This window comes from Calcarisporiella thermophila (assembly GCF_041956535.1).
Source record: "Calcarisporiella thermophila strain CBS 279.70 unplaced genomic scaffold VTP21scaffold_16, whole genome shotgun sequence".
Classification (NCBI taxonomy): domain Eukaryota; kingdom Fungi; phylum Calcarisporiellomycota; class Calcarisporiellomycetes; order Calcarisporiellales; family Calcarisporiellaceae; genus Calcarisporiella; species Calcarisporiella thermophila.
The window spans coordinates 417,527-443,623 of NW_027192206.1; the positions used below are offsets into that span (position 1 = coordinate 417,527).

Sequence of the window (26,097 nt, forward strand, 5' to 3'; positions counted from 1 at the left end):
TAAAGCATTCTCGGGGTATACAACCCCCCCCCCCCGTTTATACTCAGAGAAAAGGGGTACACCTATTCTACTTGCTTCATGTTGATAAGCAAATCTTTCATTCCTCCATAGACCCAAAATGTGATTGCACTCGCAGGTGCTGCCTTGATGATGCCTGGCGTCAGACCTTTATACAGCGCAAAAAAGCCTTCATGCCGAATCACCTGCCGTGCACACACAAACATGGACTTTGAATAACGAGGGACATCTTCTATGACATATTGATTGCGACTTGGCCCTTGAACCTAGAGAGTAACCGGAATTTAAGTTGAAAGTAGCTGCTCAAGAAAGCTAGACGCTATATAGAATGCTCACCTGCAAACGTTTGCGAATCACATCCATCGGAAACACGCCTACTTTGCTAATAACTCCAGCAAGAGCCCCACTTACAATGTCCTCAGTGCCATGCATGAAAGTAGGCCATAGCTCACGCTCCTAATTGAGAATGGTCATATATGTAGATATATTTAACAAAAAATTAAATGCCCTAGAATCGATTATCAAATAGCGAGCAGCCCTACTTCCAACCACCACAATCCTCGTTTAATTGCATCGTAAGCACCAAACATCAGGCCCATATACGGCATTATCTGCACCACAGTGGGTACGACACCTCTATAGAACCCTCTAATCCCTTCGCATTGGTATATTTGTCTAAACGCCTGTGAAAATCCGGTGTAGATGCGCCTTTCGCCTTGCATTGCAAAACGCGTGCGCATCAAGTCTAGTGGGTATGTTGCCGCCGTGGCAATGGATCCAGCACTTGCGCCACAGAGGAATGATTTTGTCGTTGGATGAAGGGGGAAATAATGTTGAGACTAGAAAGCGAACAAGGGTTTCAAGATTAGCCAGCCGTCATAGACAACAGTACCCAGAAAAAACCCTACAAAGGAATCCAGCAAGCCCTCTATGGACCGATACGCAGAAAACTGCACTGCACCATAGCTTAAATATAGTAATTCGGCCGATAGATTGCCCTTCCATAGTGCTCGAGGGCCCTCCTCACGTACAATGACAGAAATTCCATGCCATGTCCCACGGTATTTCTTGTTTAAAGGCTGAGTAGAAGGATAGTTAGGCGTGGCGGAACGCGGCAGACCAACCAGAGATTGGACGGTCGAGACCAAAGTGTTTGGTTGGGTTTGAAGCTGCACATTAAAATGAAGGGTAATATAGCATGTTAAGCATAGGTGATGAAGGAGAATGCGAATATAGTGAAGATCGTACCTGCAATCGAATTTTTACAACATCTATTGGGGAGATGACAAAACGTGATACAACTCCCGCCGTGGCTCCACAAAGTGCAGTTTCTGCTCCCGAGAGTTGCGGAGAGACTATCCCTGAAGAGCTGTGGTCCCTCGGAATATCGTGAGAAACTTCTGTGTCTAAGAATACGAATGACATGATAATTATTATTAATTTTCAGAATCATTTCAATCCGGAATGTGGTTATCCTTCGACATCTATAGCTCAGAATGTCCTAGTTTAGATCATGAGCTTACCCGTACTAGTATGTGTTAGCGGCAGAGTGGATGCAGTTGACGCCGTAAGCATGAAAATCGAAAAGGGTGGGTAGAGTATTAGAAAATGGAAAATGCAATTTGGACTATCCAAATTATAATTGTATCGGAGAAAAAAACGACCATTGGAACTAAATTTTATTCACTAGTAAATTGCTTGACAGGTTATTCCATGAATATCCATTACTTCTCTAGTTATCAAGGAGAGGTGAGGGGGATAAAGATATAGAAAACGTCTAGAGGCCTGAATCAAAGGAAATGTCGGCTCATTCGTGCGTAGAAAAAAAAAGTACAAAAACTCAACATTATTTACAAAGTAAATTAAAAAAAGAAAGAAATGTGTTGTATTGTATTGAGTTGGGTGATTGAAGCGGTTGAACCTCGTACATATGACGACTATGAGCGCTCGCCTCCTTCCGTCACATACGCAATCAAGACTGTGATGTCATCCACTTTGCCTCCCAAATATCTACCTCCATGCTCACGAGCACTCTGGGCCCAAGGTGACATTCTCTTGGGGTCAAGCGAGAATCGCCGCGCAGTTTCAGTCAACTTTCTCGATAGGTTTCGGACGCAGCACAAGAGTTGGTCCGCAATCTGTTCGCTGTCCATCCCATCCTCTTTAGCCTTGTTTCTTAGCTCCGCGATAGCCTCGGCCTCTGCATTTACAATTGCAAGAGCCTCCGAATTATACAAATTGTCAAAGAGCCCGTCCGTCGCTAGGATAATAAAATCCCCATCGTATAGTTGCTGTGTCGTGCGAAGTGCGTCCCCGGGTTTATCGAGAATATACTCTCCAGAGCCGGACGGGGCAATGGTAAGTTGATACGGACAATTGAAAAAGTGTTGTAATGAGGGTGCCTGGTAAAACACCTGTCCGTCTCGAATAATGAGGAATCCACTGTCGCCCAGGTTAGCAGAAGTGAGACGCCCCGTACGTTTGCACAGATCAAGAATGCAGGCAGTGCTGCTTCCCGCTTTTACACTCCCTTCGTTAACTAGTTGTTCGAATGCTTCCGTTAGGATACGCTGTGCATCCATCTCTTCCTCTGTATCCTCAGCACGAGGTACTGGCAGGGCCTTTGCAATTCTCGCAGCATGGTCCATTAGGGTCCAACTGAATAGAGCGGGATCTACACCAACCTCAATCCATCCACCAACACCATCTGCCACGCCCATCGCCAAGCCCTTAGCTGTTGCTACATGAAAAAAGGCATCTTCGCCTGCATCAACTTTCTTATTCCCTCCATGTCGTCTTCGCCACAGCGGAATGCTTTGGTTATTGACAGGAACACTTTCCGTCTTCTTTGGATGCCATGATGCTGCTACGACATAGCGAAAGCGAGGGGTCACATCGGTCTTTTGTGCAGTTTCTTTGATTTCTGTTGGTTGCTTTTGAAACTGATGCTGTGGGGACACAGCGGGTATTGCGACGCGGAGAGACTGCCGCGGGCGTGCTGCAGAGGAATTGTTCCTTGACACATTTGGTCGGGGAGAAAGGGAATTATATATATGGGCAGGTTTGTTAGGAAGTCGAATTAAGGAAGCAGAAAAGGAGCGGGTGCGAAGGTATGTAATTGCGCATGCCGCTCTAGATGCCATTCGCTGAAAATTGATTTATCACTAAAATAACATCATGAAAATATTTACGACCATCGTACTTTTGTTTGGGAGTTATGGTGGCGTAGGAATTCTGTGCTTGGCTAGAAAATTGCTTTTTGAATTGGGAATTTGAACTTTGAACGCTGAACTCTGAAAATCAGATACAATCTAGATTGTGCAGCACTTGCTTCATCTGCTTGTCTCGCTGATATAGGTCGAGTCAAATGCAATTACGTTAGATGGGAGAGCCTTTTGTTTAACTCCTGCACCCTGCAATTAAATGGCTCCTTTATTTTGAAAGGGTTGCTCTGCAGGTAAAGTTCCAGCAAACACGAGGAACTCAAAGTTTGGGAGCACTTCCATGACGTTATTCCGATTAATAATTTGAAATGTATTAAAGACCTTATAGTTATGAGCTCTCATTACCCATAATTAAAGGTTGTGCATCTCAAGGTCCACTTGGCCTTGCTTTCATTTCGGAAACCTGTTTTCGGTTAATGAGGTTCAATTTCCGTACACATTTGCCAAGAATTCTGGACACCATTTTGACATGGTATTTGGGTCACTCGCTATTAAAATAAGTTTTGGTAAAGTGCCTGTAGATTAGAGATAATATAATAGTACGATCCTAATCAGACATTATTTTGCTTAGAGATACAGTTCATGACGGATGCGTGAGTTTGCTTATATCATTTCAACTCAAAGAGCATCTAGTAATACTTTAATTTATATTTGTATCAGAAGATGTTTGTACATAACTTTCGAGGCTCCAGCGTGTATGTAATGTATATTGCGTTGCATAGTGTATATCAGATAATTGAGAATTAAAGAACCCAATTGTGAATTTATCGACTATTTCAAATACCATATCTTTTCATAATAGTGTTTTTATTTTACTGTCATTGTTAACATTATTCTGCGTACATTGTATGCAGAATGATGGCGGGCTATTATAATTATGAGCAAAATATGCACATCGCATACAAAAGTGACTACTTAATGTGACTTGGAAATGTTGTAGAATAGTCTTTTTTTTTTGCAATTGTAATTCTTGTTATGTGAACATTAAACTATCAGATGAATCGAGGTGTCTGTTCGTCTCTCCCTAGATTATCTCGTTATAATCTCACCGTTCTCCCAGACGATGCTGGTATTCGCATGGATCGATTTCTCCGTCAGCGGATGGGAGTCCCTCAAGGAACCGTGCAAAAGTGGCTGCGTAAAGGTAATGTTAAAAGGGAGAAAGGAGGGCGAGTCAAGCCAGAGGAGAGGGTGCATGCTGGGGAGAGTTTAGTAGTGTGGGGGTGGAAACACGAAGAGGGACGCGAAAAGGTCCAGGTAATTGAGCTCGATGGGTTTTTTAAAGAGAAGATTCAATTAAAGGCGTCGATTGAGCGTAGGCTAATGATAACCAGGTCGACTGGATTCAATCACTACTTTTATACAAAAACGATGATATTCTAGCTATTAACAAGCCAAGTGGTGTTTCTGTTCACGGTAGATTTGGTATATAGCCCTCCTCACAGTCTCAATTAATAACACTTACTTAATAGGAGGAACGAATAATTGGAGGCATATAGATGCGCATTTGGATGCTCTACGCTTTGGCGGTGAAAAGCCGCGTATTGTGCATCGTCTTGATAGGGTAGCTTCCCTATTTGATTCTCTGGATGCCTATATGTTACTATATATGTTCATTTCGTTTTCTAGGATACATCGGGGATATTGTTGCTTGCGCGAAATAGAAGGACAAGTGCACATCTGGCAGAACTTTTTCGTACAGGAAAAATAGAAAAAAGAGTAATTTATTCTCCTGCCCTTTATCCAATTTCAGAGAGAGAATTGATAGTCTATTTACTCAGTATAAAGCTATTGTTTATGGGCGAGTGAAAACGGAGGGATGGCAGAAAATTGAGAATTTTCTGAGAGTGGAAGGAGACCCACCGGTAGAGAAAGTGCATGTGGCTGGTAACAATAAATAACAGTGCGTTTTTCCCTAAAATGGGTTTTAAAAAAGAGTTATTCCTTTGTTCTAGAGAGTGGAAAGCTGGCTATCACAGACTATCGGACTATTTCGACAAGCAATCATAAGGTATGGAGATAAACCTATGCGTATCGAGCCTTTTCATGATATCACATTTTAAATTTCAACTGTATAGCCTGGGTTTTCACTGCTTGAGCTGCGTCCATTAACTGGTCGAAAGCATCAGTTACGCGCCCATTGCTCGCAAGTGTTACAAGGCAAGTAATTGAAATTGCTAAGAGATGGAAAGGAAGCTCAACCTTCGATCAATAGCACCTATCCTAGGCGATTACAAATATTGGGTGGGACCTCAATGTGACTCAGTGGGCGTGACCCACTCAGATAGAACGCCATTACATTTACATCTGCATAGCATACACATCCCTGCCATGAAGGTAGTTCAATTTTCTCCTTCTTTACTTCCTTTGACCTAAATGGAATGTTCAATTGTTAGAGTCCCATTTTAAAGGCACCTCTACCCGAGTATTTCCATTTAACCCTCGAACAACTAGAGCTTCTCTAATCCGAGCTACCACTCTACCGTTTCTATTGCATCCATGGAAAAAAAAAATTCATGTTTCATTTTCCTATCGGATGGCCTCCATGTAATTTTACGAGAATTTTATCTTGTAGGGTTGAATAAGGGCTCGGACCTTGGGGCGAAATGCGCGTAAACCATATTTGAGATATGCGCCTCTTCTTCAAGTTACTTTCAGACGTGTTATATATTGCATGGGGGATCTTTTTTTTACCATGCTATTTAAATGAAAACAAACAGAGTTTTGGCGAAGCAGTACATACTAGGAGCTTGTAATACACAAGATTTACATGTGATGACTGCGACCACCCCTCGTGCTCCCTGGTCTCATAGTCATTTCTATGCAAATAAGTGTCCTGGCATTACTTGAATTTTCTTCGCCTCATTTATGACACCCACATGCGCTCGTATATATATTTGAGGGAAAAGTACACCGACTTGCTTTCCCTTTCGCTTCTTTTTCTCTCCTCTAAATGGACTACTACTACCCACGGACCTACTACACACATTACTCGCCGTCTCTCACAGCCGTGTACTTACCTCATCACCATTTTCAACAGATCCCCCCTCATTATTGGAATTACATGCATGGATATCCCTATAGCAGGTCGTATTCGCATCTGTATTTGAGAAGGGGATGGAAGAGAAGACTACTGCGCGCAAGATCATTGTTTGACCAAATATTTAATTAGACACTTAAATTTCCTTTGGAATACGGCTGGAACAATGTCGATTCATCTATTCTATGCTTTCATATGTAACACCACAACCCATAATTCGTCTATTTCTGAAGATATGTATTTGCTTTTTATATATGCGCTGTTGAACATGATCATGATGCCCTTCTCAATGCCGAGAGCTCAATGGCCGAAGTTTAATAAAGTTAGAGCGGTAGACGCAATAATGAGCTATGGCTCTCAAATGAGGATTAGTTTCTATTCATCCTCAAGAAAATATCGAATATCGATACGTGTCTACAAAATTCTCAAGCCTTCAGGACGTTTCAAAATAGCTTTCATAACATAGAAAAGTTTCTAATAACCGGGGAATCTTAATGCAAAAAACTTTGGCTCGCATTGAGTTGACATAGGGAGCAAGAGATATGCATTCTGTATTTCAAGATGGTGTTGGTTGAAAACTGTTTCGAACGCTTGATGGCTTGGCAGCATGCATTTACGTATCCAGGTCGAGTTTTGGGCGGGTTCACGTAATTTTACTAGGGATATCTAGCTTCAGGGCGGGAGTGCGGAGGTCTCTTCCCTAATGCATCTAGCCCAGAGTGAGTTTGACTAAGATATTGCGCCTCAACTTCGTTCTACGCATAAAAACTCTCAACCTGAAGCCACCAAGAAAGGTTGTAAAATGTGCATCCCGGGCTTATATGTTTTAGATACCCATAGAGCGAAGGCAACTTTCGTTTGCTGGCCACTTTATACGCAGAAAACCCTGAACAATTTAAACTATCGGGGCTTGAGATACATAAATTGCAGTTCATTAGAATGGAATTATCTAGACTCTCCGCCATTATAAGCTTACAAATTCATACAAAACTGTGTCAAAGGTAGAGAATAGTAAGAGAATAATAAGAGAATAGCGTGAAAGCTAACTAAACATTAATAATTAATCAAACAAGTCAAAAATATAACAAAACACTCCCCCCCCTTTCAATTGAGGATCGACTTCAACTCGGCTGGGAAACTAGACGTAACTCCCTGCCACGTCCTTGCAATTTTCATTGGAAGCACAAATTGCTCCACGGTTGACTTGAGGGACTCTATTTGAGTCGAGTCTTTGTTACCACGAGCAACAAGCTCCACCACGCTATCCGGGCTAGCCCACACCTTGGCGAACTCGCGCAGTCCGCTGCCCAATTCTATTCGCGAATTCGTATCAATGATAGCCTCTCCTGACTGCACACACAGATCCGGAATGGTGCAAACCCCGATCTTCTCGTCGTTGTAATAGAGGTCAAGCTTAATTTCCCCGCACTTGACGGAGATCTGCCCCTGGTTCGAAATCTTGAACTTGCAGCCCAGGCTCCAATCCTTCTCCCACACCACTGCCGAGGCCTGTGCTGTGGAGCGCAGTCCGGCTAGCCCCTTGACAGCAATCGGCACCGTGTATTTCATTCCTCGCACCTGCAGGGCGCCGACTCCACACTCGATCTCGGAGTCGATTATTCCCTGGAGCTCGAATTGGGCCGTTTCTCGAAGCGTCACCTCGGATATGAACTTGTGGAATAATTCGGGCTTCAGTACATTCATCTTGGTGGGTGGATATCCGATCACAAGAGTGCCACCACCCGGAGAGGGGGTGGTGGTAGTGGGCGTGGAAACTTTGGCAAACTCAGCGACCACGTCCTGACCCTCGACGAGATTCAGCGACGCATCCACATGCTTTACGTCGACCAGGAAATTAAAGGGTAGCTTGAGCGTCACGATCGACTGCTTGGACTCCGATAGGGGTGCATAGGGTGCCTCCGGCGAGAAAACCAAGCTTTGGTCTTTCATGGATATGTCGCTTATGACTTGCAGGCGCTTTGGCGAAGGGATCACCACGTCGAAGCGTAGGCGCTGAACGGCACTGGATAGCCAATCGACGCGCCCTTCAGGCCCATACACCTCCACACCCACCGCAGACACCGGATTATGCACGCCGCTCACATAGTTAGAAAACATTTCAGACATGATCGCGCGGCCCTCTTGAGTTTTCTGGGGAAGGAATACTCCTTTGAGGTCGAAAACGTTGCGAGTGAAGGGTTTGATGGGTTGATTCTCGATATCTATGAAGCAGAAAAATCAACCATGATCAGATGCATCAAATAAAACGGTCGAGAAGTCAAGGGAGACGCGAGAATCAGCCACACTTACAGAGACGCCCGACGACAAACTCCTTGTAGAGCACGTTGAAAACCATTTTCTCCCCGGTCATTCCAATTGCGCTTGGATTCAGGATCCCGAAGTTAGACACGAGCGTAATGCCGTCTGGCTCATCGGCCGGAAGGTCCCATGAATTCACGGTGACACTCCCTCGGAACGCATTCATCCCCTTGAGAGGTAGAGTCTTTCGCATCTTGAGCCCTACAATGCTGATTCCCATTACGACGATGTCCAGGTGCTCGCACATGACCTCCCATTCAAAGTTTTCATTGTTCATGATGAATGCCGTATTGTCCGCCAATGCATCGGGGTCAAGGACTTGTCCCGTAACCTGCATATCCAGAGGGGCGCCATTCATTCCAGCTGTGCGAAGCTGAGGCAGTCGCATGGAAGCGAGCTTCCGATTGCGCCATAGAAGTGTGATGGGTTTCTGGAAGGTAATCTTGGCTGGCAGAGGGCCTGCATTCGAAATGAGCCCGCGAATGGATGCGTGGAAAGTGTTGTTGGTTGGCTTGCTGATTTCAACAATATCAAATTCAAGGACGGAGGCATTGATAACCACTTGAGCGATGGGGCGAAGAACGAAATCTAGATAAAAAAATAAATCGGTAACGCTCTAGTGGAAGTGAACTTGAGAATGATCTTCGGGGCTGGCATACTTAAGAAAGGGACTTTCTTTAGCTGCTCGATCTGCTCATCGTTGTAGTTCGCCCCCGAGGGAGGAGCGGGGAGACTGCTGCCGGATGACATGCTCTAGAGAGGAAGAATATAGGCACTTGACGAAAAATTACTAATGAGTTTGAGGGAAAGGAAGGAAAAGGGAGAGAAGAAGGCGGAAGTGACTTCGTGTGAACCAAGCGCTTCTTCTTGACGAACTCAAGGTTCGGCCGGTTGCGGGGGAGAGGGATTCGTTCAATCATTACCGAGAAAATAGATTATCCATGTGATAGTATCGAAAGGGGAACATAGAGTTTAGTTCGGGTGCATTGCCCTCTTTTAGTGCTGCGCTCGCATGCATAAGCCGCTATGAATAGGCTAATGGTCCGCAGATTGGGGGAGTGGGGGAAATTAAGCTTTCCCCGCATTTCGGAGTTCCTTTCACATGCAACACAATGACTCTTCATATACTACACGTATAAGTGCTCCAAGCCACCTTTGCATTCTGCGTTATATAAGGGAATATATCTCGCCACGATCCTTCCCTACAAAGGGGCTAGCCCATAGTTAAGTCTGTGTTTAAGGTTCAAGAACGCTCAGTTTATTTATAAAATTCAAGAGGAGGGGAAAAAAGGTGGAGAATAGACAAAGCTAGCCAAAAAGAGTTCCATAGAAAAAAGCAATTAGTCCAAATATATAGTCAGAGAGGAGAAGCTATAACCAAATCAATAATAAAATGTATGATTTAAACAAGAAGAAATCAACTTTATGCCAAAAAAAATAATGTTGAAAAAAAAAACGAGGAAAAAAAGAAGCGGCAACTACATAAAGGATCCATCATTATTGTAAGGTGATTTTTTATTTTTTTTTAAGAAAAATAATATTTATGAAGGGGAAAAGAAAAAGGACAATGAAAAAAATTACACACACGGAAAGACAAAATAAAGGAAACTATGCAGTAAGAGTCGAGAAAATAAACAGATTATTTGTTGCCGCAACTGCTATAGTATTTTCACGAGGATGCCACGATGCATGCAGGATCTTGCGATTATAGTCGATTGTATCCGGGTTCAAATCCTTTCCATTTTTCCGTGGCGTCCCCTTGTTGCCCTTCCCTACAGTAGATGCTGCTGCTCCGATTCGCTTGGCCTTAAATGCGCTCTTGTCCGCCTGTAGTGTGATATCTGTCTTTCCTTCGCGGTCGTAAATGTGCAAGTAGTTATTATATGTACCCGTAAGGACATTGCTACAAGGCAAAGGGTGGGTTATAGGAAATCCACGCTAAACGGTCCTTGTAGAGGCTTGAGTTACCTTCCATCGCCATTAAACATGCACTCAAACTTATCAAATATACAATCATTCTCGTAGAGATCACACAGCTTCGGACGTAGGTGATCGTGGATGTTGATAGTCGTGACTGGCTTATTCTCCATGTTAATGTCCCAAATTTTGAGCGTCATGTAATCACGTGACAAAATATAACGCCCATCGGCGCTGAACTTGATGTCAGAGATGGAGGAGATAATCTCCGAGAAGAATGAGCGACTTGATGGGTCATCTTCTTCTTCGAACACTAGGAATAGAATAGGTCAGAGCCAAGAAAAAAAAATCCTAGAGCGAGATCCTATATTACATTTTGCGTGTCGATCACATAATGCCGATTCTCGCATATCACCAAGTTTGATGGTGCCTTTACTGCTGCTGTATGCAAAAATGTTGCAGTATACGGGATGGTTCTCACACGCGGTGATGACTTCGGTTAGCTCCTCCATGTTGGCCGGTTTAATATCCACAATATCTAGTGGAAAAAAAAAGGGTGGAAAAGAGTTTAGCCTTGAATGGCGTCCTGTTTGAAATGCACGCTTCTACTCACTGAAGCTCTGGTCGCTAATGTCCAAATTCCATAAATTGATGCGAAGGTCATCCGCGGAGAGGAATGTTTCCCCGTCAGAGTTGATGGAAATCGAGTTGATGTGGTAGGCATGTGCGTTCTGGTAGATTTTTCGAGGTACTGCGGCAACGATTGTATCATGTAATGAGAGTTTTGGGAGACGAAGAGATTGAATACTACTCATATCGGGAACGCCATTTGTGCCCGTAAGATTGCTCTCTGACACGACCTTGATATTCTTTTCGAAAATTTTCCACAGTTTAATGGTCTTGTCTGCAAAAGGGTTGGGATGAATAAGAGCCAGTGGAAATCAATTGCCAGAGCGTCAATGCATACCATTTGTTGAAAGGAGAAAATGGGCAGAATTGCTACGCTTGCACCATTTGATCTTGTTGATCTTCTCTTCAATTTCCAAACTCTTCAAATAATCAAATTCCGCGTCATGCGACTGAAACTCTGTATAGAACCTATACTCGCATCCATGTTTCTGAACAATTTATGGAACCATTAAAATTTGTTAAATTCGCATCGGACGAACACTAAACCACTTACACCCTCATTTCGCTCAAACAGCACAACACGTCCACCTCTATCGCCTGTTGCAAGATAGTCGCCGGTGTAATCAAATTCCACAGTTGAGATGATATCCGCTATTATCAAGAGACACAAAGAATATTAAGTAACACATTCAATCCCATGTACATTGATTGCACAATTAAAACAACGATGATGCGCCCATCCTCAATCTGCTCAGCTATATGTACATTCCCCAAATTTTTTCACCTCCACTTTGCTGGCATCGGGCAAGCATTCTCACCGGCACAAACAAAGTGAGGATGATGCTAATTTAATGAAGACGATGCCATACCTTCCGTAATATCCTCTATCTCGCCCTTATCGCCGAAGCATTGTGCAAATTTCCAGTTATGTTCAATCTCCGTCATTGCTGTTAAGATCGCAACTTATTCGGTTGATTTTCCAAATATTGATAAATATGAGTCAAAGAAAAATTAAGCTGCCGTAATGGAGAAAAAAAAAAGATAGCCTCTGGGTGAGGAACTAAATGGTTTAAAATTGCAAGGGAAATGCGCGACTTGGATGAAAAGAAAGACCCCTCGAGCGGTTTTTTTACCAACCTGTGGCGAGTTGTTAACGTCATTAATTTTAATTTTTTAAGGGGAATGACGTCGTCAGGTTGGTAAACATCTTTTTCTCTATCAGTTCGCTCAGAGATTGGATCCGACTGATTTGCTCCCTCCCTCCAAAGAAAATAAGGATGAGCGACGGTTGGAAATCAAATCAAGAAGCGATGAACGATCAGTGGAATGCTCAGAATGAGCGGGACGAATGGAGCCGTTACTCTTCCCAATCGAACGGACACAACTATGGGCATCCGCCTCCACCACCACCTCCTCCTCCACCTGCTGACGATCAGTACGAACGCGGCTATGAGGGGCAGGACTGGAGAGACAATCACAGATCCGAGCAAGGCTATGCCTATGGTATTCGCTTGTTTACCATTTTGAAGAGGAGCTCCGTGTTTAATCTAATTTTTGATATAGGATCGGGATCAGGCCATACACGATCGTCCGACATTGCAACAGAATTTTTGAGCTCATTAAATAACCAGCTAATAGAAGAAGGTACCATTTTATTTTTTTATTGCTTGCCATATTTTATACGACTTTTCAAGTATTGACGGATTGAAGCAACAATCTTTGAAAATGTCGTTAATGGTTTTGTTCTATTTTTTTCCCGATTCTTTTCCACCGAAGTCATCACAGTTTGGCCATACTCTCAAACTCTTTCCTAGGAGTTATCCAAAGGAAACCTTTTTTTAGCATCGATCTGAAAGAAAAAACTATTTGTTATTTGCTACTCTAGGGCGTTCTCATGGTTCTAGACATGAGCAGGCGGACGGTAGTCGAGGAGGTCGTGACCACGACAGGGATAGAGAGCGCGAGGATCGAGATAAATATCGCTCCTCACGGTATGATCGAGATCAGGAACGGGACAACGATCGGGACAGAAACAGGGAGAGACATCGACGCTCAAGGTCGCGAGAGCGTCGGCGTTCAAAAGAGAGACGACGTGAGCGTTCCAGGTCACGTGATCGTCATCGGGATGACACCAGTCGTCGCCGACGATCCAGCAGGGAGAGAGACTATGATGATCGCGATAGGCGTAGTAGGCGCTCGAGACGCAGTCGTAGTCCCAGTCCAGAGAGCCGTATACTGCCTCTGCATAAGTGGCCGCGCAAATTGAACCATTGGGATGTACCCCCGCCTGGATATGAGCACTGCACTGCCGAGCAAGTTAAAGCTTCAGGTATACTTATTTTGATGTTTGTTTTTAATTTCATTTCACCCTGCCTAACCCATTTCCACCAGGACTATTCCCCTTACCTGGACAGCCTGCTAGTCATCGAGCAAACTTTACCAACATCCCGGCTTTGGATCCGACCAGAGCAGCACTTCTAATGAGTGAGCCGCCGATGAGACCTCCCCGCACTATTGCACCTCTAGGCACTGGAGCACAGCAATCCCAAGGTCGACAGGCACGGCGAATATATGTGGGCCAGATCCCTCTTGGAATTTCCGAGGTTTGTTATTTTCGGCCTTTGACTCTCTAAAACCTGACTGACGTGATTCTCTACAGGATGCGATGGCTAAATTCTTCAATGATACCATGATTCAACTAAGCCTTAACACCACCCCCGGTAATCCGGTTATTTCCGTGCAAATCAACCACGAAAAAAACTATGCGTTCGTTGAGGTACACGCTAGTTATTTGTTTGACATTTATCTCCGAAGTAGTTAATATTTGTTTGATCCCTTAACAGTTCCGGGTTCCTGAAGAAGCGACTGCAGCCATGGCCTTTGATGGCATTGCCTTCCAAGGCCAACAGCTAAAGATTCGACGTCCAAAGGATTACCAGCCCCCTCCTGGTGGAGAAACCGCCATCCACGTTCCGGGCGTGATCTCATCGAATGTTCCCGATAGCCCACATAAGATCTTTATCGGCGGTCTGCCTCCGTATTTAAATGATGAGCAGGTAATGGAGCTGCTTCGCGCATTTGGAGAACTGCGCGCGTTCCACCTTGTCAAGGATGTTTCTACTGGCCAGTCGAAAGGGTTTGCTTTCTGTGAGTTCGCAGATCCAAACATCACTGACATTGCCTGCCAGGGCTTGAATCAAATGGAGCTCGGTGACCGCAAACTCGTGGTGCAACGAGCAAGTGTGGGGTCGAGTGGACGAACTTCGGACGGGTTGCCTTTACCAGGGATGGCGCTCCCCATGGGCGAGGTACGCCCGACTACCGTACTGCAGCTGATGAACATGGTTACACCCGAGGAGCTTGAGGACGACGAGGAATATCAAGGTAACAATAATCAAAGCCACCCACTCGGGGTGCACAGTTTTCTCTTTCTCTCTTTGTTCACACGTATCTTTTCTAGAAATTCTTGAGGATGTTCGAGATGAGTGTCTCAAGTTTGGTCAAGTCACCAACGTTAAAATCCCGCGGCCTCAGGGGGGACAGGTTGTCCCTGGGCTTGGCAAAATCTTTGTGCAATACGAAAACGTGACGCAAGCGCAAGCGGCCTCTGCTGCGCTGGCGGGACGCAAGTTTGCCGACCGCGTGGTGCTCGTCTCGTATATAGAGGAGGAGAGATTTTATGCAGGAGATTTTGAGTGAAAATAAACAAAAATGCGTTGTTTTAATCTTTTTTCTGTTCGTGTTTACTTTTTTTTTTGTTCGCCTCAAAAGATTATACTTCCTAATTTTCCATTGTCTTCCACTTTAGGGAAAGAAAAAAAACTATGGTATACAATTTTTTTATTATTTCACTGTGGCACTATTTCGCTTAAAATAAGACTCTAATGATAAAAATCCAAATTGAACAATAAGAGAAAGCGAGGAAACTAGAAACAGAACTCTAAATAGCCGATTAATTTAAAACTTGAGCGCCTCCGTATACACCTCGGTGCCGTCGAAGTCATCGCCCTCCTTGGGCCATGCAGTGCGCATCTGCTCAAGCAGCGCGTCCTTTTCAACGAACCGATCACGCACCCACTGATTCAACCCGGCATCGTCTTGCGGAAGCTCATCCACGGAGTATCTCCGCACGTGCACGTGGCATTCATATTCAGGGGAGATTCTTGGCTGATGGACGCGCTGTACGGAGGGAGGGTGGCCGAAACCGAGTGTTTCATGCTTATATGCAATGGTAAAGTCGTATACGTGCTTGATATTGGTACCGCGAAGTGCTTTCACGGTGGAAATAAATCCTTTCGTGCGAGGCAGAAGGACATTCTTAAGGACGGGAAGATCATGGGACTTGGCATAGAGCTGGCTCTACAATCGGGGAAGAGGGGAGGGAGTTCAGGGGCGGATTAGGGGTTTCGTTTCCATCTACAGCAGAACGAACGGCAGGGTGCCTACCTCATGGAGTTTCTTGGGGGTGGCGCGAGATCCCTCCAAAAAGCTGATCAGTTGAATCGGGGGGTTCAGCCGCCGGATTTGCCCAAAGGCCAGGTTGATCTTGCGCTGGTCGCGCTGCCAATCCCGCTTAAGGAAGATCATGCCCATAATCCACATGCCCCACCCGTAGAAAGGTAACCACTTGAGGGAATCTTTGACGAAATAACGGCAATAGCCAATCATCCCGCGGCGAATCGAGAGGGAGTGCAGTAAATAGAAATCGGCCCACGACAAGTGATTGCTGATGACAAAGGCCGATTCTCCCCTAGGAAGCTTGTGGCCCGAAAAAGTGATGCGACCCTGATTAACACGCTATGTGTGAAAGAGTGATTAATCGCGCCAACATGGAAGAAGACTATCTGAAGAGGGAGTGCATACCTCAAATATAAGCTGTATTCGAACCATAGCAGGAATTCAAAACGAGAATCAGTTAGAGTGCGTCTTATCGGGCCTTACAGTAAGCCGTCGAACTTACCTGCATAGTTATCCATACAATTCTCACGAGCTTGCTATTCAATTCATACCTATATAAGAATGCAATGCTTAGTGTTATGCTCCTGCCCCCATTCCACACAGATTGTTTACATTGTACGCTCCGAGAAGAGAGCGATAGGTAAAGAGAGGATCTGCACCGCATTGAGCACGCCAGTTAGACTACCCCAACAAAGAATCAGCGTTCTTAGTGTACAATTTCTAGCATTCAAAGTCAATTGTACGCAGTAGTTACCCGAATAGTGCGATCGTATAGAATACGGTTCGAAGAACCTGAACAGGGGATGTCATGGTGGTCTAACCGTAGGGGAGGATTATGAATTGTCTCGGGGGCGAGATAACGGGAATGAATGTCGTATTTATTTGAAGAAGCTGCTTAGCGGGAATTCAATAGAACGAATCCCCCAAAAGAAAAACGAATCTAAATTGTAACTTTCAGATTGTCCTGAAAATCAACTTCACATGTTAAGGTATTCGTGTTATTATAATAAAGGGCCTGCATTGGCATTGTACCTCCAACTTTTTTTTCTTCCTTTTTTATTTTTCTTCTCTAATCTCATTCTTGCATTGTTTTTTTTTCATTTTCTCGCTATCACTACAGTATCATGGACAAATGCCAGCAAGTAGTGAGAAAACGAAAAAAAAACAGCTAGAAAATTACAATTAAAACTGCTAAATCATAAGGAAACATAGCATAGGACGTAGTTCAATTCCCATCTAAAGTTGGTCAAAGACAAAAGGCGATTGAATAGAGCTAGGATGGCTATTGTCCCCCCTTGCTTTTTACGTCGGATTTCCCGAACAACTACTCGACCCCAACGCAAAAGATCGAAAGGGGGAAACGTTAAGAGAGGATGTGGAAAAGTGCCGTGTAAAATAATAGATCTTTCAAATAAAACTGGATTAGAGAATAAGTGATTGGTCGCTCAAAAATAGAGGAAAAAAAAAATAGATTTGAAAAAGGCGAAGAACGAAAAGCATGAAATATGGTTGAAAAATAGAGTCTCTTTTTTGATAAATTAAAAGGTTCAAAAAGTGTTGGAGAGGATGTATGCTTACCTTTTAAAAAAAAACTTCGCATCCAATGTGTCCAAAAACATTAAAATATACATTAAGCAGCGCTTATTTTTGCGTTTTGAGTTTATGGAGTTGGAAGATCGTCAGGGTCAATGGCATAGGATCTCCCACTCACCAGGGGCTCGGTGCCGACAAGCTTCTCACGGGCATTGTAGAGGTATTTGTAGGCATTGCGAATCGTAAGCTCGCTGACACCGGCCACCTCGGCAATATCCTTGGGGCTTTTGGTCATCCCGAGCAGGGCGGAGACCATGTAAATGCAGGCGGCCGCAACAGAGATAGGGCTTTTGCCAGCAAGGGTGCCCTGGTCCTTTACGCGCCGGACAAGCTCGACTCCAGCGCGCTGTACAAACACAGGCAACGCCAGGTGCGAGCAGAAACGAGCCATCAAGTCCTCCGAGTTTTGCACGGTGGTGTTGGTCTTGAACTTCTCTTGCAAGAGCTTGTAGCACCGCCCAATGTCTCGCTTCGACACACGAGTCAACTTACAGATCTCTTTGAACGTACGGCCCACGTTCTCTTGCCGGCAAGCAATGAAGATACAGGCAGCAATAATCGCATCCGGGGATTTTCCACGGAGCAGCTTCTCGTCCTCAACACGCTTGTACAGCTGCTTGGCAGTGTCAGCAACCGTGCGTGACAGAGAGATGCTATCGCACATGGCCTGGATATCCTTGTATGCTTGGATCAGCTGCCGTTCGCCGCGCTGGCTCATACTGCGACTATGCACTTTGTTGAGCAAGCGTGATGCCCCCGTGCCGCCATCGCGCTGGCCGATGACGGTATCGAGCTGTGAGCCATCAAGCAGCGGGTTGGCTGCTGCACCAACACGGCTTGGATCATCGCCCTCGTCGTCCGCAAACGTTCGCCACTCAGAGCGGGTGTCGATCACACGGTCGCCCAGCACAAGACCACAGTCTGCACACACCGTATCCCCAGAGGCAAATTCTTCCACAAGATTTGGCACGGGATTACGGCAGTCGGGACAGATCAGGTGAATGTTAAGATTCCGCTCGATCTGCTTAGACCCGGTGTTCGCAGGCCCCTCTTTGAGCGGGAAAGGTTGCTGGAACATAAAGAGAAGAGTTCCTAATACTTTTGATCCTTTTTTTCTTTGTGATGGAACTAGATCTGTATTTCCTTTTTTCTGTTTATTTTTTTAGCCTTTGTTAAGAAAAAGAAAGCGATGTTAAGTAAAAGAACAAAAATCTCCTCCTCAACCGGACAATGATGGCAGGGATAAAGAGAAAAGAAGGGCACGGCTGGAAGGGAGATAAAATAAATGTTTTGTCATCAACTGCTGACGCCATCACCGTGGCTTGTGGGGCTAAGTGATTTATCTATATTGTTGCACGCATATTTTTTTCTCCAATCCAATCAGCGAAACCGGTCGGAACTGAAAAGGGTTTACACTTCAAAAAAAGAGAACCCTACAGGAACCACGATAATCACTTTATCATCTTATAACCGTAAACCAGCGCCGATACTCTCACTGTTGCTTCCATTGGCCCCGATTTTCCCTCCCCTATTCCCTTTCTTCTATATTCCCGGACTTGTGCCTCGCTTTTCCCACACCCCATCCAGTCCTCTTAGTTCAGTCCAGCTTAAAATAGCATGACTTCTCCTAAAACAACAATACCTCAGCCCGACTATATCCAACTGGATGGACTAGAAAGTGAATCCGAACCCGACGACGAGCCCCCCATTCTGCTCAAGAAGCCTGAAAATCATGTAGCTCCCCCACTCTCCCCCGAGCCACAGCCCAACACGACATCGAGTTTTATCGACACCCGCTGGGGCATTTCGCGCCATTCGCTGGCGCTTGACAAGCGGGAAGAAGTGATTATTGAAGAGGATTTCGAGCCAGGCAGCGTAAGAGGATTGCTTGTGCAGGCGCAGGTTCCACTATTAATATCGGTTGTAGGCTTAATAATGGCGGGCTCGTTATTGGATATAATTCAGGTTTGTAAATTGTGTTGCTCTTCGATGATGGCCAAGAAAATCGGATAATAATGTCACACTATAGCATTGGGATGTATTTGTACAAGTAACGGAGTTATTTATTTTGGTTCCGGTTCTCCTAAATTTGAAGGGAAACTTGGAGATGAATCTGGCGTCAAGACTCTCCACAGCGGTAGTTATCATTGTGACTATTAGCCCGATGGGTGCCTTTACTAATTCACTTGCTGTCCATGTAGGCGAATGTAGGCCAATTGGATAGAGGAAAAAGCCGTCGCTTGCTCGTTCTGGGAAATCTAGAGTTATTGGTCACGCAAGCCCTCATTGTAGGCTGTATCGCGGGCTTGTTTTCGTTTGTTCTCGGGCTAATATCCCATCCGCATGACAAAGCATCCTTTTATGAATTTATGCTGATGCTCACCAGTAGCATGGTTTGCGCCGCACTCAGCAGTTTTGTTCTGGGAACATTCATGTGTGGGCTGGTTATTCTGAGTCGAATGTTGAGGATAAACCCAGGTAGATGGCGACTGCTCTATTAATTGACTCATCTCCCTTAACAAGTCTCGCTGTTACTGGTCTTTGTAGATAACATTGCTTCGCCTTTAGCGTCATCTTTAGGGGATCTGGTTGCACTGCTAATTCTTGCCGGATTCAGCCAACTTATGATGCAGTCACTGAGTAAGCTGGCTATTCTCGACGTTGACTTTTTTTCTGATTTTCCCCTCGTGAATTGACCCCCACTTCTCGCTGTAGACACATTCCTTTGCACCGGCATATTCATTGTCCTGGTTTTCTTTGTACCTATTCTCGCTTGGTTGGTTTACCGCAACAAGTATGTCCGAAACCTGTTAACCGTAGGCTGGACTCCTATTCTTGTAGCCATGGCGATTTCAAGGTAACTCCCCTGGTTCCTCTAGGGTACTTGTCTGATTGGCGCCACTATTCTAATGCCTCTCAATTTGTTATAGTATGGCTGGGTTGGTGTTGGAGCGTTTTGTGGCAGAATACATGGGCCTTGCATTGCTAGCGCCTGTACTTAATGGTAAGCAACCTGGAGATTCGAGTAGCAGCTTGAAGGAGTCCTTTAATCATAGCTTATGATTGCCTCTTCAGGTATCACCGGTAACCTCGGTTCCATCTATGCGTCTAGAATCAGCACATGCCTCCACGCTGGCAAGCAGGAGCATTATTCCCGCGTAGAGTGGACTCTCTTCCTCATGAACCTTCCGATCCAGGCCACGTTCCTCCTCTGCGTGTGGTTGCTAGGGCTTGGCCACGTTCCCTTTACCTGGGCGTTCATCGGGCTGTATATGGCGGCGGCAATTTTGCTTGGTTGGATGGTGCTCTTCCTTGCAAAATGGATGACATTGCAGCTCTGGAAGCGGGGTTTCGACCCGGATAATTACGTGCTGCCGTATTTGTAAGCGGATGCTAATACTTGTCATTTTCCGGCTTGGAATCGCTAATCTATCTACCGCTTGTTATAGAACGTCCGCAATCGACGTGCTGGGCACGGGGCTGCTTTGTTTCGTCTTCTTTGCACTGGAGAGGATGAATTATATCTCCGTAGAATAAGAGCATACGCTCTGCACCACCTTATCGCATTAATAACTATAGAGCTTTTATGGATACACATTACCTTATTGCCCTAATTCATCTTGATTCAGACGCCACCCCTCCTTCATTAATATTATTTACATATTCTGTCTTACACTTGCCATTCCTGTTTCCTGTTTTTTCTGAAGCATGTAAACGAAAATAATTATTCTATTCTTTATACCCCCATTCCTCCAAAGGATGGCTCCCGTCAAGAGGGAGAGAGCTACTCCAATCCTGCCCTTTCAGACATCTATGCTATCCCAATTTATTTCAACAAACAAAAACATCCACAATAAAAATGAGATAGCTTCATCGCCGGTTCTTTTCCATCAAACTAGCGAGTTGCTGTGAGATGTCCGGGAGCTCCCGGGCAGGGCCTCGCGATTGCTGCTGGCTCTCTTGTAACTCCTTTAGCATTTCGGGATCTGGAAAACCAAAACCATGCATTGAATTCAAGTGATATGCGAAGAGGATCCATACCATATATCACTTACCGATATTTGCCAGCATTTTCGGCATAACAAAGAGCATGATTAAGCTGAAGCCCATCATCAGCATCAAGGGATTGGAGAACAGACTTGCAATATTGAAACCTTGACGGGGAACAAAATATTCTGCCGTCTGTTTTGTCGTGATATTGAGCGGATAATCGAGAACATGCCCGCGATTTGACCACGGAGTGTCCAATGTCTTGTAAGTGGCTTGAATGGAGTCGGGGAACACATCAACCCGCAGCCGCGGGAAGATGTGGCGGTGGGAATGGATTTCAAGGAGATAGGATCCCTCTGGGATGTTTGTGCTAACCATGGATTGCATAAGTAACAAAGGCATAAATGAGATTCTGTACGCAGCATCTACTTACAAAACGAATTTCCCATCTGCTCTGGTCAGGGTAGAGTAGACACCACCATCTAAGACAACGCGTACGGAATTCTCTAGAGTGGGGATCAGGCACGTGTTTCAAGATGCGAATGTGCTAAGAGGATCATACAATACCTTTTAGGCCCCCAACAGCCGATACATGGCCCTCCAATTTACGTCCAACCACTGCGGATATTATACTAGAAATGAAAACGGAATCAGAGTCAGAACTAGGTGAATGACTCGAAAGGCTAGACAAGCTTGATCCTATATATGAGTGTGTACCTGCAGAGTAATAAGAAAAATAGAGTAACCTGTGTTGGCCTCCTCATCATGACTTTGTGCCGACTTGCGATCCACGGCCGAGTCGAAATATAGGCCACATTATAAGCCACTGCGATTTGATGACGAGAACCTATCTACCCTGAAAAAATAAAAAATAGTTCGACGATATTGCCAAATTTTTTGAGCTATTAGCATTAAGGGAAGGGAGTGGAGGCCCACACCGTTGATTCCACAGGGAAAAAGAATTCAATATTAGAAGATTCAAATAGTGATGCTACGTTTATTTCCTCGAGCCCGCCTTACTCACCCCCTCTCCCTCAACCCCGCCTCTAAATTCCCGGCACACTCCCCCGTCTCAACTGTTCCTCTGACCTACTCTCGTCGCCCCTACTCCGCCTCCGCATACACCCCCTATGTTCGCACGCGTAACTTCCTCCTCGGCACCGGCGGTATTGTTGCACTTGTTCTCTTGACCGACTATTATTTCGATTCGCGTGCAGCCATTCATCGATATGCGATTATGCCAGCCCTCCGGCTCCTCGATCCCGAGACTACTCACAGAATGGCAGTATGGACCCTAAAATGGGGACTGGGATCGGCGGATAGAAACACAGATGACGAAGTGCTCAAGACGGAGGTATAGCTGACCGTATGGCTTCGGTCGATCCATTTTGTTAACGTGTTGATTCTTTGGGTAGGTCTGGGGAAAGACCTTCTCTAATCCGGTCGGCGTGGCCGCTGGTTTTGACAAGCATGCGGAAGCTATCGATGGGCTTTTCGATCTGGGATTCGGCTACGTGGAGGTGGGAAGTGTGACCCCTGAGCCGCAGGTGGGTGCCCAAACTTGTGCCTCATTTCTTTGGGCGCCTTAATATCCTCATCTTCATTGCCTTGCTCGACTCGAGCCATTCGGTCATTTTCTAAATTGCTTTTCTGCCATGCTGTAGCCTGGAAATGCCAAACCTCGCATGTTCCGTCTCCCTGCCGACCGCGCGGTGATCAATCGATACGGATTCAACTCGGAGGGCCATGCAGCCGTTCTCGCCCGGTTACGCGAACGACTGCGCCGATATCTGTACCGAGCCTCTCACGACTCCCCACAACCGATATCGGACTCCCTCCCGGCCGCCGTTCCGAACCAAAGTTTAAGAGAAGGGCGAGTACTGGGGCTCAATCTGGGGAAAAACAAAGCCAGTGACCCGGATTCCGTTGAGGATTACGTGAAGGGCATCGAGCGGCTTGGCGCCTATGGCGATCTCATCGTGGTCAATATCTCGAGTCCAAACACCCCCGGATTGCGCGGACTTCAGCGCCGTGAGCTGCTAGAACGACTCTTGCTTGAGGTGGTGAAGGCCAGGGACCAGGTCCCAAGCAAGCCCCCGCTCCTCGTCAAAATTGCTCCAGATCTGACCCCGGCCGAGGTGGAGGATATGGCCACCGTGTTCTTGAACTCGGGCGTCGACGGGGTGATTGTGAGCAACACCACTGTCCAGCGGCCCGCCACGCTTAATACCACTGACGCAGTGGTAGACGAGGTTGGAGGACTATCAGGGCCGCCCGTCAAGCCACTTGCCCTGAACACGCTCAGGCAGTTGTACCGACTGACCAATGGCAAAATGACGCTGGTTGGCTGTGGTGGTATTTCGAGTGGAGCGGATGCGATAGAGTATGCGCGGGCGGGTGCCAGCCTCGTTCAACTCTACACGAGTTTCGCGTACGACGGCGTAGGCGTTCCGGCTCGGGTGAAGGACGAGATCGTGAAGATCTTGAAGAGGGAGGGGAAGACATGGCGCGACATTATTGGAGAGGAGGGCAGTGGTGAAAAATAGGCTCTCCCTCCTTTTTCTTTTTTCTATTCTTCCCCACCCATCCCGCTCTGACATTTTCTTAACAATAGAATTTTATCTTGTCTTCTTTTTCCAACCCAACTGTTTCAATCCATATTTGCAAATTAGAAGGTTGATGAACGCATTGGATATGGGATGAGCATCGATTATAAACAAACGTCTAGTATCACAAAGATTGATAGTAAGGAGGAGAGAAGAAGAGAGAAGAAGAGAGGAGGGGGGGGGGGAATGAGGCGAGGAAGAGGGTGGGAGGAGAGAAAGAGAAAAAGGACAAATTACGAAACCAGAGTATTATCAATGAAAAATCAACAAGAGAATGAAACGAATGAATGCCAATCCAGTATATATATCAGGTTGTGTATGAAACAAAAGTAAATGGAAACACAATGGAAACTCTACAGTATCAATTCCTTGGCCACGTAGGAAAACCCCTCGAACATGCCGTTGGCACCCATGCTGCCAACCGCGGATGAGCTTCGCCCACACGCTACACAAAACGAGCCCTGGTTTCTCCAACACGCGCTGCACCCGCAAAGACTGTCCTCCTGCCTGAGCTTCAATTTCAAACCGACCTTGGATGCTGGAATCTTAAGCGCGCCAGTGGCAGGCGTGTGGTTTAGATAGGAGGCGGCCAGGGTTGGGGAGGCGGGCGACGGTCTACTCTTGCTAGAGGCGAGAGACGAGTTTGCCAGTGACAGCTTCTGAAAATTCTCGGCGAGCTCGGGCCGTGTGACATGGGGTATGATGGGCGGGGTTACCTCTTTGGCCTCAAGAGCACGCCAATCTATGTGGCGGAAGAAGCGGTGTGATTTCAGGGCAGATATCCCTTCGGGGCCACTGCCAAGCCGCATGTTGGGGTTCTTTCGAAGGAGCTAACGCCAAAAAGAGGAAGAGAAGAGAGAGAGCGTTAGAGAAATCTGACTGCGAGGGAAAGAGGGAGAGGACTTACGAGAGTGATGAGATCTTTGGCATCGGCGGAGAGGTGCCATGGAAGACGAAGCTTGTTGTTTAGGATTGCCTCCATGGTCCGTTTGCGGTTATACGACGTAAACGGTGGCTAGAGGGGAGGGGGTGGGGGTGGACAATTAGCCAATCTGGCCTCCTTACAACCAACCCACGAAGCAATACTTACCGAGCCGGTTAGCATATCGTAGAGCATGATCCCTAGGCTCCACACATCCACCGTGCGGTCGTAGTCCACCTGCAGCAGCATTTCAGGCGCCATGTACTCCACCGTCCCGCACACGGTGCTCGCTCGCCCATCCTCTCCCGCGGCAACCTTACTCAGCCCAAAGTCCGTGATCAGGATGTGACCCTCCCGATCCAACATGCAATTTTCGGGCTTAAGGTCGCGATAGATGATGCCACGATTATGGAGGTGTTCAAGAGCGAGCACCAGCTCTGCGATGTAGAATGCAGCGACGCGCTCCGAGAATTTTCCCTCTGAAAACACGGAAGAGGTTAGCAATGGGGGCGCAATAGTAGGGCCGCAGGTGCTTGGGGACTGAAAAGCCACCTACCTTTTTCCATGTGGGTGAAGAGCTCGCCGCCACACGCGTACTCCATAACCAGGTAGAGGTACTGCTCGGTTTGGAACGCAAAGCACAGTTTGACAATGAAAGGATGACATGCCTCCTCCAGGATGCTCCGTTCCGCTTTGATATGTTCGGTGTCTTTCTTGACCCCCATGATGGAGGCCTTCTTCAACACTTTCATGGCGTACAGCTCCCCATCCCGCTTATGCCGCACCAAGTACACCTTCCCGTAGGCACCTTTGCCCAGTACTCTCAGTGTGTCGAAATCATCGGGCCCAACGCGTGCCGTGGCGGGCGGGCCGTTCTTGGCGCGCGAAATGTACGGAGAAGGGATGGGAAGTGCGAGATGTTGGGCACAAGTGTCAAGGGTGCGGGCGGCCTGAGGATAATCTTCGCTTGTTCGCGCGGAGGTAGAGGTGGAGGTGGAGGTGGAGGATGAGAGGGCCAAAAGGTCCCAGGGCGAAGCGCGGGATGGGTTGAAGGAGGGCGACGGGAAATGCGGAGGGTCGTGGCCGAGAAGATGGGCAATGGAGTTGTCCCAACTGTCCATGCTGCTTAGGGATTCGCTGTATTTTGATTCAGTTTCCTCAGGGCTGAGGGCCAGTTGGTACATGGTGGAGCGAAAGAGGGTGCGTGCGGGTGTGAGAGAAGACGGGGGGGATGCGCGAATGTGAGAAAAGAGGAGGGAAGAGAGAGCAAGCGGACAAGAACAAGCAAGCAGCAGGGAAAAAACAAGCAATGAGGACGACACATTAAGCGAATCGCTAACTAGGTTTAATTCCCTATCCCTCACCCCAAAGATAGAATAC

General features: G+C 46.2%; 13 protein-coding genes across 13 annotated transcripts; 4 read left to right on the plus strand and 9 right to left on the minus strand.

Annotated features, from left to right (window-relative positions):
- Positions 1–62: 62 nt before the first annotated feature.
- On the minus strand, positions 63–1,593 carry VTP21DRAFT_3095 (uncharacterized protein; the record flags this gene model as incomplete). Its single annotated transcript, XM_069393360.1, has 6 exons — positions 63–284; positions 355–474; positions 561–857; positions 927–1,187; positions 1,267–1,424; positions 1,542–1,593. 6 exons carry the CDS (start codon positions 1,591–1,593, stop codon positions 63–65), a joined length of 1,110 nt encoding a protein of 369 aa, XP_069249705.1.
- Positions 1,594–1,955: 362 nt separating this feature from the next.
- Positions 1,956–3,161, minus strand: VTP21DRAFT_3096 (uncharacterized protein; the record flags this gene model as incomplete). Its single annotated transcript, XM_069393361.1, has 1 exon — positions 1,956–3,161. The coding sequence occupies one exon, from the start codon at positions 3,159–3,161 to the stop codon at positions 1,956–1,958; it is 1,206 nt and encodes a 401-aa protein (XP_069249706.1).
- Positions 3,162–4,238: 1,077 nt separating this feature from the next.
- VTP21DRAFT_3097 (uncharacterized protein) lies at positions 4,239–5,707 on the plus strand (the record flags this gene model as incomplete). Its single annotated transcript, XM_069393362.1, has 9 exons — positions 4,239–4,499; positions 4,562–4,658; positions 4,715–4,806; positions 4,872–4,961; positions 5,024–5,129; positions 5,198–5,253; positions 5,321–5,402; positions 5,458–5,579; positions 5,639–5,707. The coding sequence occupies 9 exons, from the start codon at positions 4,239–4,241 to the stop codon at positions 5,705–5,707; spliced, it is 975 nt and encodes a 324-aa protein (XP_069249707.1).
- A 1,679-nt stretch (positions 5,708–7,386) lies between these two features.
- VTP21DRAFT_3098 (uncharacterized protein) lies at positions 7,387–9,351 on the minus strand (the record flags this gene model as incomplete). The annotated part of the gene is made up of 3 exons (XM_069393363.1): positions 7,387–8,504; positions 8,593–9,189; positions 9,261–9,351. The coding sequence occupies 3 exons, from the start codon at positions 9,349–9,351 to the stop codon at positions 7,387–7,389; spliced, it is 1,806 nt and encodes a 601-aa protein (XP_069249708.1).
- An 858-nt stretch (positions 9,352–10,209) lies between these two features.
- Positions 10,210–12,093, minus strand: VTP21DRAFT_3099 (uncharacterized protein; the record flags this gene model as incomplete). Its single annotated transcript, XM_069393364.1, has 7 exons — positions 10,210–10,504; positions 10,570–10,831; positions 10,892–11,056; positions 11,132–11,422; positions 11,486–11,636; positions 11,702–11,799; positions 12,018–12,093. 7 exons carry the CDS (start codon positions 12,091–12,093, stop codon positions 10,210–10,212), a joined length of 1,338 nt encoding a protein of 445 aa, XP_069249709.1.
- Positions 12,094–12,425: 332 nt separating this feature from the next.
- VTP21DRAFT_3100 (uncharacterized protein) lies at positions 12,426–14,847 on the plus strand (the record flags this gene model as incomplete). Its single annotated transcript, XM_069393367.1, has 7 exons — positions 12,426–12,651; positions 12,712–12,792; positions 13,034–13,477; positions 13,540–13,751; positions 13,808–13,924; positions 13,992–14,532; positions 14,609–14,847. The coding sequence occupies 7 exons, from the start codon at positions 12,426–12,428 to the stop codon at positions 14,845–14,847; spliced, it is 1,860 nt and encodes a 619-aa protein (XP_069249710.1).
- Positions 14,848–15,105: 258 nt separating this feature from the next.
- Positions 15,106–16,416, minus strand: VTP21DRAFT_3101 (uncharacterized protein; the record flags this gene model as incomplete). Its single annotated transcript, XM_069393368.1, has 6 exons — positions 15,106–15,507; positions 15,595–15,945; positions 16,012–16,023; positions 16,109–16,157; positions 16,219–16,287; positions 16,361–16,416. The coding sequence occupies 6 exons, from the start codon at positions 16,414–16,416 to the stop codon at positions 15,106–15,108; spliced, it is 939 nt and encodes a 312-aa protein (XP_069249711.1).
- Positions 16,417–16,802: 386 nt separating this feature from the next.
- Positions 16,803–17,206, minus strand: VTP21DRAFT_3102 (uncharacterized protein; the record flags this gene model as incomplete). Its single annotated transcript, XM_069393369.1, has 2 exons — positions 16,803–17,023; positions 17,185–17,206. The coding sequence occupies 2 exons, from the start codon at positions 17,204–17,206 to the stop codon at positions 16,803–16,805; spliced, it is 243 nt and encodes an 80-aa protein (XP_069249712.1).
- Positions 17,207–17,266: 60 nt separating this feature from the next.
- On the minus strand, positions 17,267–18,277 carry VTP21DRAFT_3103 (uncharacterized protein; the record flags this gene model as incomplete). The annotated part of the gene is made up of 1 exon (XM_069393370.1): positions 17,267–18,277. One exon carries the CDS (start codon positions 18,275–18,277, stop codon positions 17,267–17,269), a length of 1,011 nt encoding a protein of 336 aa, XP_069249713.1.
- Positions 18,278–18,816: 539 nt separating this feature from the next.
- VTP21DRAFT_3104 (uncharacterized protein) lies at positions 18,817–20,736 on the plus strand (the record flags this gene model as incomplete). Its single annotated transcript, XM_069393371.1, has 8 exons — positions 18,817–19,164; positions 19,229–19,336; positions 19,401–19,677; positions 19,747–19,839; positions 19,915–20,056; positions 20,130–20,203; positions 20,275–20,581; positions 20,649–20,736. The coding sequence occupies 8 exons, from the start codon at positions 18,817–18,819 to the stop codon at positions 20,734–20,736; spliced, it is 1,437 nt and encodes a 478-aa protein (XP_069249714.1).
- A 333-nt stretch (positions 20,737–21,069) lies between these two features.
- On the minus strand, positions 21,070–21,956 carry VTP21DRAFT_3105 (uncharacterized protein; the record flags this gene model as incomplete). Its single annotated transcript, XM_069393372.1, has 5 exons — positions 21,070–21,185; positions 21,255–21,559; positions 21,623–21,695; positions 21,757–21,821; positions 21,907–21,956. 5 exons carry the CDS (start codon positions 21,954–21,956, stop codon positions 21,070–21,072), a joined length of 609 nt encoding a protein of 202 aa, XP_069249715.1.
- Positions 21,957–22,177: 221 nt separating this feature from the next.
- On the plus strand, positions 22,178–23,735 carry VTP21DRAFT_3106 (uncharacterized protein; the record flags this gene model as incomplete). Its single annotated transcript, XM_069393373.1, has 3 exons — positions 22,178–22,543; positions 22,605–22,736; positions 22,854–23,735. 3 exons carry the CDS (start codon positions 22,178–22,180, stop codon positions 23,733–23,735), a joined length of 1,380 nt encoding a protein of 459 aa, XP_069249716.1.
- Positions 23,736–24,148: 413 nt separating this feature from the next.
- On the minus strand, positions 24,149–25,901 carry VTP21DRAFT_3107 (uncharacterized protein; the record flags this gene model as incomplete). Its single annotated transcript, XM_069393374.1, has 4 exons — positions 24,149–24,625; positions 24,703–24,810; positions 24,886–25,196; positions 25,274–25,901. The coding sequence occupies 4 exons, from the start codon at positions 25,899–25,901 to the stop codon at positions 24,149–24,151; spliced, it is 1,524 nt and encodes a 507-aa protein (XP_069249717.1).
- Between the last annotated feature and the right edge of the window lie 196 nt (positions 25,902–26,097).